The sequence below is a fragment of the Hirundo rustica genome, chromosome 1 (genome assembly GCF_015227805.2).
Source record: "Hirundo rustica isolate bHirRus1 chromosome 1, bHirRus1.pri.v3, whole genome shotgun sequence".
NCBI lineage: Eukaryota > Metazoa > Chordata > Aves > Passeriformes > Hirundinidae > Hirundo > Hirundo rustica.
In genome coordinates this window covers 148,706,777-148,717,361 of record NC_053450.1, presented here as the reverse complement: position 1 = coordinate 148,717,361, position 10,585 = coordinate 148,706,777, and the positions used below count along the sequence as shown (strand labels likewise).

General features: G+C 51.1%; 1 protein-coding gene and 1 long non-coding RNA gene across 2 annotated transcripts; one reads left to right on the top strand and one right to left on the bottom strand.

Moving 5' to 3' along the window:
- The first annotated feature begins 565 nt into the window (after positions 1-565).
- On the top strand, positions 566-4,550 carry HTR5A (5-hydroxytryptamine receptor 5A). Its single transcript, XM_040072299.1, has 2 exons — positions 566-1,303; positions 2,254-4,550. The coding sequence occupies exons 1-2, from the start codon at positions 566-568 to the stop codon at positions 2,584-2,586; spliced, it is 1,071 nt and encodes a 356-aa protein (XP_039928233.1). The 3' UTR covers positions 2,587-4,550.
- Positions 4,551-6,055: 1,505 nt separating this feature from the next.
- LOC120763159 (uncharacterized) lies at positions 6,056-10,041 on the bottom strand. Its single transcript, XR_005704030.1, has 3 exons — positions 9,957-10,041; positions 7,468-7,602; positions 6,056-6,189 (listed from the first exon to the last, which is right to left on the bottom strand). It is a non-coding gene; the product is annotated as an uncharacterized LOC120763159 (long non-coding RNA).
- Between the last annotated feature and the right edge of the window lie 544 nt (positions 10,042-10,585).

Below are 10,585 nucleotides of genomic sequence, written 5' to 3'. Positions count from 1 at the left end.
CGGGGCCGGGCAGGGGCGGCACGTACCGGGCAGGGACAGCCGGCTGGGGCAGGGACCGGCGGCTCTGCCCTCCCGCTCGGCCCGGCGCCGGTTCCGACCCGCGCACGGACATGACTAAGCAGCACCTCTCCCTCCGCGGCCGCCCCGCAGCCGCGCACGGCGGGGACTCACCTGCCCGCCCCGGCCCCGCCGGCCCGCGGCGCGGCTCCTCCGCAGGGGCCGCCGCTCCTCCGCCCCGCTCCGGCCGCTCCTCCGCCGCCAGCGCCGCCCCGCTCCGCGCCGCCCCGCAGCCGCCCCGCTCCAGCCGCGCGTCCCCCCGCGCCCGCGGAGCCGCCGCCTCTCGCCGCCGGGGCGGGCCGGGGGCCGCCGTCAGCCGCGGCTGACGCAGGGCTCTTCCCGCCGGGGATGAAGCCCCCGCGCCCGGCGACGCTGCGGGCGGCCGGGGACCCCCCGCGCCCGCGGTAGGGCGGCGCTTCCCCCCGTTCCCGGCGCGGGCGGCGCAGCGCCTCCCGCCGCCGCCGCGCCCGCAGCAGCCCGCAGCAGCCCCGCGCCCCGCAGCCCCGGCATGGAGCGCCCGCTCAACCTCAGCTGCCTCGCCGATACGACGCCGGACGGCGGCAACGGGAGCGGGTCCGAGGGCGGCCCCGAGGGCGGTCGGGCCCATCTCTCCGTCTTCGGCGTGTTGGTCCTCGCCCTGTTGGCCGTGCTGGTGGTGGCCACGTTCCTCTGGAACGGGCTGGTCCTGGCCACCATCCTCCGCGTGCGCAGTTTCCACCGGGTGCCGCACAACCTGGTGGCCTCCATGGCCGTCTCCGACGTGATGGTGGCGGCCCTCGTCATGCCCCTCAGCTTGGTGCACGAGTTGTCCGGGCGGCGGTGGCGGCTGGGCCGGTCGCTCTGCCAGGTGTGGATCTCCTTTGATGTGCTGTGCTGCACTGCCAGCATCTGGAACGTCACGGCCATTGCCCTCGACCGCTACTGGTCCATCACCCGCCACCTGGAGTACACGCTCCGCACCCGGCGCCGCATCTCCAACATCATGATCGCTCTCACCTGGGCGCTCTCCGCCTTTATCTCTCTGGCCCCGCTGCTCTTTGGCTGGGGAGAGACTTACTCGGAGGACAGTGAAGAGTGCCAAGTCAGCCGGGAGCCTTCCTACACCATCTTCTCCACTTTTGGGGCCTTCTACTTGCCCCTCTGCGTGGTGCTCTTTGTGTACTGGAAGATCTACAAGGCTGCCAAGTTTCGAATCGGGTCTCACAAGAGCAACTCCATCACGCCCATCACACCAGAAGCACTGGAGGTAGGTCAGCTTGGTTGTGTTTTGCTCGGGTCAAGCACTTGGCGGCAGGCAAGCCTTTGTAGAAGTGGGGGAAACTTTAACCAAAAGTGTGCGAGTGAACAGTGATCCACCAAAGCCCTGTGGATCCTGCACGCTTCCAAGGGAAGGCCGACTGCAAAGCTTCCAAACCCAGTCCGATGGCTCCTTCCGAGCCCCCAGCTGTGAGCACTCAAGGTGTAGCTAAAACAACTTTGGGACGCGTTGCGAGCCTGAGCTCCACGTGGGCGAGCGGTGACTCAAAGATGTCCCCCCATGGAATGCTGAATCAGTGCTCGCCGGCATGAATAAGGGGTCACCGTGCCTCCCCTGAGGAGGCAAGGGGACAGTGGATGGATGAGCTGCTGTGTCTGCTGGGGACGATACCCTGGCAACCAGCTGTGGCTTTGGGGACACTGTGAATTTACCCAGACAGAAAACACATGTGCAGAATGTCCTTGGAAATCTTTCCTAATCATGACTGTGTCGTGTCAGTTCATCCCAGGCACGGTGACTCTGCACTGTAAAGATTTCTTGCAAGGAGAAAGCAAATGTGTGCTAATTTTCTTCCCTCTCCTACCAGGAACTCCTCAACTCAGTGGGTTTAGAGAAAGTAAGCAGACTTCTGTGCACGGCATGTGGGTGTGTGCCTGTTCTGCTGATCAGATTACAAGTGGGGAAGTAACCTTATTGTGCTGCTGTGCGAGCAACCCCACGTACCCTCAGTACTGTCTCTAGTTTCTAATCTCACTTAAAATAGTCTCCATCAGCCAGAAGAGGTCATACAGCCACCCTCCCCTCAGTTAGAGTGTGACGTGGATGGGCTGTGTTTCCCCTGGAGCCTTGGCCCTCGCTCGATTGTTGGGCTCTGTACCTGCTGTGTGGGATCACCTGACTGGGGTACACATGGTGCAACTTGTGTTTGTGTTTGGCAGGCAAAGGAAGCTGCCCAGCAGCCACAGATGGTCTTCACTGTCCGTCACGCCACTGTTACGTTCCAGACGGATGGAGACACGTGGAGAGAGCAGAAGGAAAAGAAAGCTGCCCTCATGGTGGGCATCCTTATCGGGGTCTTCGTGCTCTGCTGGATCCCCTTCTTCATCACAGAGCTCATCAACCCACTCTGCTCATGTGACATCCCACCCGTTTGGAAGAGCATTTTTCTATGGTTGGGCTATTCAAATTCCTTTTTTAATCCACTCATCTACACTGCTTTCAACAAAAACTACAACAATGCCTTCAGGAACCTGTTCTTTAGGCAGCAGTGAGCAGAAAAAGCTTTTCTGCTGCCCCAGGAAGCCGATTTCGAGTGTCAATGATTCTGACCGAATTCCTGAGGAAGTTCAAAGCCACTGATGCTGAGGTGATGCTCAAAGTGCATCGCCATGAGTCGTATGTCCCAGGAACAGTCCCAGTCCCTAGGCAGCCTCTCCATCCCAGCCTCTTAGCTGCTATTTTTCCTGCAGGTAGCATGTAAGGGCTTCTCCTACCAGCAGCCTGGCATCCTCGCTCCCGTGCCCTGCCGTGTTCCACCTGCCTCCCCAGTGACGCTCTGTTTGGTGGCACCAAAGGTGCAGAGGAGTCCACTGGCAAAGAAGCGTTGGTTTGGCCACTGCTGGTATCTCGCAGCAAAACCCAGCTTTGTCCCATGTGCAAAGCTGGGACCCTGTAACATCAGAAGGTTTTGTGATTACTTATGAGAGTGTGTGTTTTATGGCTTGGCTGAAAACATGGATTGTCTTGTCTTTCACTGGTAAAGACTGCAAAGTGTTTGTTTTTTGGGGAATAAAACCCTTGATAAGGGTTAAGTGCAGACTGCAAGTACCAAGCTTTTTGTCACATATTTTTTGGAAGCAGCAAATTGTGTCTGTTTGCTTTTGGATTCTATGTAGCAGTTTTGTTATTTTTAAAAAGAAAACTTATTGTGAAAGCTTAATGCATGGTGCACCCTTGAATGAGAGAGAATGCATGGGAAACTCACCTCTCATTCCCGGACTGCTACATGTGAGCATCTGCCCCAGACCTTTATGTTCAGAAATACCAGCTGTAAATGCTAATCTTCGTGCCTGTTGTTTCCCATTTTTAAACATAAATGTATTTTGAGCAGCTGTGGGCAGATTTCCCCTGTAGTTTCAGGGGATGCAAGGGGTGTATTTCGAGTTGCCTTTCAATGAGGAGCTGTGTTTTACTATTTGAGTGCAATCCAGAACTCGAAACCAAAGCAAAAACCCCACTTTGTTTTCATGACCACTGGTTTGCAGGCAAAAGGCCCTTAATGGCAGGTGATATTTCTTTCTGGAAGCATAATCAAACCATGGAGCTTCTGTTCTGCAAGGACCAGACTTGAACATTCCTTTTTTTGCCCAGCTGTCCTCCTCTTCCTGCCCCTCTAAGGCTCCATCCCACATGGTTGTTACTGCTCTGTTGCCTCTCTGCCTTTCCATATTGCCAACTTAATTATAGTAGTTGGCATTTCACTCCTAGAATTAGAGTTACACACTTTATACTGCACTGCTGAAAGACTGACAGGCCTGCAGATAAAGGAAAGCAATAGTTTTTGCTTGGTTCTGGGGCAGCCACTGAAATCAGACCACAACTAAAACGGTGGAAAAAAGTACAAGATGGAAATCAGAATGACCTGATTTCATGTCAGATGTCTCAAGAAGAGATAAAAGGGTAAGATATCAATAAATGATGGTAAAGCTCCCTGGGGTTGGGGTGGTATTAATTTTTATCTGTAGTAGATCGTGAGACATCAGTTGTTAAAATTGTCACTGGTCCTTTGAACGAGTCAAAAATCCTGGCAGAGCTGGCAATAAAAGCCCTGTTTCTTTTTCTGTCTCTGGACAGGTGAAAATGGAAGCAGAGGTCAAGGTGGTATTAAAGTGTTGCAGCCCTTTCAGGACCAGTTAGACAAACATCCATCAGCACTAACATGGGCATAGCTGATCCTTACTTTGGCAAGAAGAGAAATAGGATAGCCCTTGAGATCATCCTTAACACCATCTTATAAAAGTCTGGTAGAAATAATGGGTAAAATGCTGCCCTCATTGAAGGCAATGGGCAATTTTTTCAGTGATTTCAAATGAATCAGATTTTTATGTGGCATGTCTTGTCTCGTAAAAGCATAGTTTTAATGTTAATTAATTCAAGGAGAAGATGGATGGGATGGGAGTAATTTTCTAACTCCCGTGAAAGAGACTCTGACCTGCTCCCTAACCGTGGGCCAATCTTTACAACTAGTAAAGAGCATTTTCTTGCTTTGTTACATATTTTAAAATATTATTGGTGACATCTCTGATGTATCAAAAATTGTAATAAACTCTTGAGCTGCTTTTTTTTACTGAGTATATAAAGGCTGTGCTGCTTTCTCTGGACTGTTCATCACTGATGCTGAGTTGTTTCATTTGGGAATTGCTGCTTTTGTTGTGCCAAGGGTTGTTGAGCCAAAAATGACTTGGAAAAAATACTTCCTTGTTCAAGCCAAGCCTGTTCTTAGCCCTGTTTAGCTAAGCATGGTGGCACCTGAAAGTAGGAGACTATATCTTAGGCCTCCAAAGTGACATTTTAAACACTCTAAAGCATGGATTACCTGGGAAGTTGGACCTTAGTCCCCTTTTTCCACACTTAACACCAGGTCTGTTCAACCCCACGTCAGTCCCAGCTGTGTCCATGCCATTTTTATTTGCTCATTGATGAGTATTGCAGATTCTCTTGTCTCTGTTGTGTGGGGTCATTGTGCAGGCTGTGGAATCAGCTGCAAACTCAAATTAATACCCACTGCAAGCAGACAAAAGTTAAACTGAAATCAGTGGGAAATTCCCCACTTTTGTTGCAGTTTGGTGTTGGGGTGAAGCTCCCTTTCATTACAGCTTCTGTTTATGTATGCTGTGCCTTAAACAGTGACAGGGAGACAGGAGATAATTTTAAAGTGACACTAGATAATTCTAATTTGCCTGTAGGCATGAGTATTCCACCATCCTGGTGTAAATTACACTCACATTTATTTGACAGGCCACGTCTGATACAATCATTTTCTGCAAAAAAAAATCTTCCAGTTGGTCGTAAGATTTGTTCCTCTAAATCTTGACAAAATTAACAGCTTTTGTATTGGCCAATTCCTGCAGCTCATATTTGAGACCTAACGCCATGGGCTTTTCTTCTGAAGATCATTCCTGCAAGGCAAGATGACCAGGCAGAGAAATTGTTGTTTTTCTGGAGGTCACACTGCAGAATCATACTGAAACACGCCACAATGATCTCAGCACAGGGAAGTGGCACAAAGAGACCTGGACATCTGATCCAGGCTCCCAGGCTTTTTACAAACCTCTCATTATTCAAACACAGATGCTGAGTGGGCTCCCAGAGATGCAAATCATCTTTGAAGACATAGGCGACCACAGCTTCAAAGGAGGCATCTTGTACCTTCTTGTTCCCATTTATACATGGAATCAGTGGTGTGAAGAGATCTGCCTCACCAAGGCTTTGTGAGGATTAATTACTAAATGTTTATCACGTACCAGGAAGGTGGAACACTCTGGTTTGAATGCCGAGCAGCGTTGTAAATTGCGCTTCTATTTAATTCCTAGGAAGAACGTTATTACCCATTATTATTGAGTTTTGTACTCAATTTAATGGCTATATAATACTTCCAGAATAGATTTAACTAACCTGCACTAACCACTTACAATTAATTTAGTTGCCTCTCAATGCCCTGGCAATCCAATGAACATCTGTATGGGAGCTCCGTAGCGAGGGCGGCGTGTGCTGAATTCCAGCTGCTGCTGAGCGGCTCCTCACGATGCTGAGCTCGTGCTGTCAAGGTTCAAGGAGCAGCAGCTCTCCAGGCAGTCTGCTCTGGGTTTCTGTTACTTTTTAGGGAAGAAAGAAAAGGTCATTGAAGAATGCCCGTGGATTACATGACAGGTTGGCTAACCACCTTCCTCCTCCACCCCCAGCCTGTTGGGCTCTCTTCTCATCGCAGGCAGCCAGGCAGGTGACTCCAGGACATGCACTGGCCCTACACAGCCAGAGGTGAGCCACACATGACTTCATCCCCTGGTAATTTTCGAGGCCTTTTCATAAAAATTAATTCTAGGAGATGTGTCCTTTGGACTTCCAGCAGCAGCTGAAAGTGGGAGTTTCCTGGAAGTAAAGTTGCAGGCAATTAAAGAAATTTCACCTGATAAAGGCAATTAATGGCTATTCCTTCCAGCGATCGCAGTGGTGAGGTACCGCTGACAAAGCGTCAAAGTGATTTTTGCAAGGCAGTGGTATGAGATGCTTTGTTCATTGTGTTTTACTCTTGGAGCCCTTATTTTACCATCACTGGTAGAGCATCCCCCTTGGATGCCAGCAAAGTCATGGTGAACATGATTCAGGCACCCTGAATACTCCATATAACAACAGTGGGGTGAAACATCCATGACAAAAGAGCATCCTCACTGCAATACAGCCTGGCACGAAAATCATGACATTTCCAGCATTTCATCCAGTTTAAGACATGGCCAAAGAGCTCTTTAGTTCCTCATTATTTTTAGCTACACCGAGGTGCTGAGGAAGTTGCAGAAGACTGGAAGAGAGCTGGAGCTGTGCCAGCTTTTTAAAAAGGCAAATTTGGAGAGCCAAGTATTTCTAAGACAAATGCTGTTACCGATTTACAGCTTGAAATTGATCCTTGGCAAAAAAAAAAAAGTGGAAGAGCTGATAAAGGACTTGGTGAATAAAAAATTCCAGGAAATAAATATAATTAAAATAAATCACATTGATGTCTTTGATTGCAGCACATGGCTCATTACTGATGGTGAAATAAAGTATTCACTCAATAGTGAATGAATAATGACAACATTCAATGCCTCCATTAAAAATTGAAGAGGAAACCAATATGAGGTTCAAACTGTCCAATAATTGCTAATGACTTATGAACTGGGAAAGGTGTAAATACAGAAAATAAGGTCACTTCTACAGAGAAGTGAGGATGAAAACTGGTTGGGAGCATTTCAGTCTGATGTGAGGGAAAGGCAGGTGTCCAGGAGCAGCGGGATGGGGCCCTGATTGCAGGAGGAGAGACAAGGCTGTGATGGGGCACATCAGGAGCTGAACTTATGGGACTTTTCAGCATTTCAGAAACAAGCAGGATTATTTCTTACCTATGCATAGGCTGTGTCCAGCTGTGGGTTTTATTCTGGTACTGGAGGAGAGGCTGTGACTTCAGTTCCTCGTCTTTTTGCTCCTCTCGCCTCCTTGCCACTGCCAGGCAGCCACTACCATGGATCTGGTCATCTCTGCAGGAAGGAGAAAGAGAGGGGTAAAAAACCTTCCACTGCAGCTCTGATTGCAGGAAAAAAGTTCCCCAGCCCTGACTGTCCTTCTGGGAGAGGACACAAAGTCCACGTGGCTGAGATATCCACTGTGCCCAGTTCAGTCCCTTCCCACTGTAGCTGCAGAGGCCTGCTGCTCACCATGTCCTGAGTCCATGCAAGTGTTGGGCTGAAACATTGCATTTTCCATCAGTTCAGGGCTGCAGCCTGAGCTCAGTGCTTCTTCCTTGTGCCTTCCCGTCCCCAAATCGTGGTTAAGCACAGGTCCCACCAGTGTCTGTTGCTGGTACAGAGGAGGGCAGCCTTTCAAAATTAGCATCTGTGTTGGTGAGGGAAGCCTCCTTGTCTCTGGGCTCAAGATGCCAAACCAGTAGATGAGGTGCCACAAAACCCTAAGATCTGCTTCTTCTTGCCTGATCAATGTTTGGATCACCTGGTTCTTCACAAGACAGGTGAAGTGGGCAGTCCCAAAGCTTAAACCATGCCCAGTCAGGCTCACCTTGCTAAGGTCTGTCACATGTCCCACCTTTTTACTGCTCCCTTGTGGAGCTGTTCTGGAACTCTGGCTATCAGGAAACGGTCCACACATCAGTCAGGGTGCTGCCTCTGCAACACCTCTCTGGCACGGCACAGGTGGCCCAAACAGGGCTGTTTCCAACCCCAAAGAGCCTGTGTCACGCAGACCATGGTGAAAATTAATGTGATCACCTTCTAGATCTGCTAACAGCCTGATATCCTGCCCCACAAGCTGCCTGTGCTGCTGTCAGGCAGACTTTAGAGAGGAAAAGCAGAGCCCATGGTCACGTATTTTCACAGTTTGAGTGGAGACCTGCCTTTGAGGAGGGGGGTGGAATAATTCTGATGCGTTGCCAAATGGCTCTTTCGGTGGGCACCGCAGCATATGGAGCCTCTCACGCAATTGCCCGGGAGCTGCAGTCCTGTGATGTTTTTTTCTCTCCTCAGCTGCTCACCTGATGCCAAAGTTTCCAGGTGCATTAAGGCAGGATGCTCCTGCCGCGCGCCTTGGACCTTCCACCTGCCCATCACGGCGCTGGGGTGAATATTAAACAGACAGCAGATGCAAAGTGCAAGCACACTTGCTGGCCCAAGGGGTTACGCAATATCTGGAGTTTGAATGGGAAAAGAAACGGAGAACTCATGGTATTAAGTAATTAAGCTTTTCTGAGACTTTTAAAAAGGAGGGAGGTAGATGCTGAGGAGAGGTGGTGCAGCAGGGAGCCACACTCCTCTGCTTCCCGCAGCTTTGCAGCGCAAACCTCAGCCTTACGGGGGATTTCAGAGCACGTTAGTCTGACTAAAGCCCTCGGGCTACTTTATAAGCTGTTAACAGTTGCCAACCAAAATGAGTGTCAGGGCTGTTTCTTATTAAAATGAGCATTTAGGGCACCTGGAGAACACAGTAAGTAGCATAAACGCTATAAATTCTTTTTGAAACCATCAAATTGGCCAGTGCTTGCATGCAGAACATAGCAAAAAACTTATAAATGAAATTTGTTTGACAGCAAATCTGCTGTTGCTCATCAGATCAGCTTCTCCACCGCTGTTACTCGCACTTCCTCAAGACACCACGTACCCACCCACTGTCTGTGCAGTGCAGCAGCTTCCCCTGGTGATTCCACAGGTGCAGGGATTGTGTCCTGGATTCCCCAGGATGAGGTGCAAGGCAGCACCTCCTGCCCCTCCCTGGTCATCTGGCCTTCAGGGTACGCTGGATGTGGACATGGAATGTCCGGGCGTGGAGCAGCTGGGCTGTTCTTTCAGATCCCTCTTCTTCATCCTTCTGCCTGGCAGCCCCGGCTGTGCAGCAGCTCCCGCTCCACACCGCTTCTCTCCGCTCCCTTCTTGCTCTTGGAGATGCCCCGAGGATTTCCTCCATGGCTTAGTGGAGCCTATTTCCTTCCGTAGAGCCGTGGTGATGCTCCCAAAGCCAGGGCTGCTCCTCAAGGAGAAGGAGAAGGTAATCACCTGGGAAACAGAACGAGTCATGACGTCCCGGATCGAACGGGATGATAAAACTCTGGTGGGCTGCGCTGCTATTCCCCTGAAACTGCAGCGGGCTTGGGCGCTTCGGAACCATAAAGTAGGCGTGATCCTCACCGGGGGTGATGCTGAGGGAAAAGGGGAATTGTGCCAGCCCAGTCTCCATCGCTGTTAATGGCAGAGGCGGTGATTTCTTCCAGGACCCCCATTCTTTGGGAGGGGCTGGCGCACCCCGCGCAGGACCCGCGGCCACCGCGGCCGCCGGGCCCGGGGACACCGAGGGGATGGAGAGCGCTGAGCTTCCACCCGGCTCGTACCTGACCGTGGCACAATATCCCGGAGCCTGCCGGAGAGACCAGAGGTGGCTCTGGGGGCACAGCAGAAGGCTGAGGCGAGAGCCAGTGGCTCTGTCCCGCACGAAGGCAGCCGGGGCAGCCGGAGCCGGAGCGCTCTGCCCTCCGCCAGCCTCGGCAGCAGGACAGCCCGGTGACTGCTCCTCACAGCACGGAGGACACGCAAAAAGCACCATCTGGCCCGCAAGATCAGTGTGTTCGGCAGGACGTGAGCTGAGTGCGCTCGGATCTGCTCGAGGGTGGCAGCACAGGGCAGGAGGAGAGTGATTGCTGCTCGCTTCCCTCTGCCAGCTGCCGTGCAGCGGGGACACGGAGCAACAGCCCTTTTGTTGTCCCCAGATGCAGTCCTGAGAGATGACAGGATGCTTTGAGGCTTTTTTTAATTGTTATTCGAATGGTAATGAAGCACCTAAATAACCTGGATAACACAAACCTTGGTGCTGACAGTGGAAGGAAAGGAAAAATGAACTTTATGGCTGAGCAGGTCCCCTCCAGCTTTGTGAGATGGCTCAATACTGTGCAAAATGAGCAGCATGTTCACGTTGTTCAGCGTTTGGATGCTCAGCCTCATACAGACTCTTGTAAGAGGAAAA

Coding starts and splice junctions, on each gene's coding strand:
- HTR5A (XM_040072299.1), top strand. CDS start 566: ATGGAGCGCCCGCTCAACCTCAGCTGCCTCGCCGATACGACGCCGGAC. Junction 1,304..2,253: donor TCACACCAGAAGCACTGGAG/GTAGGTCAGCTT, acceptor TGTGTTTGGCAG/GCAAAGGAAGCTGCCCAGCA.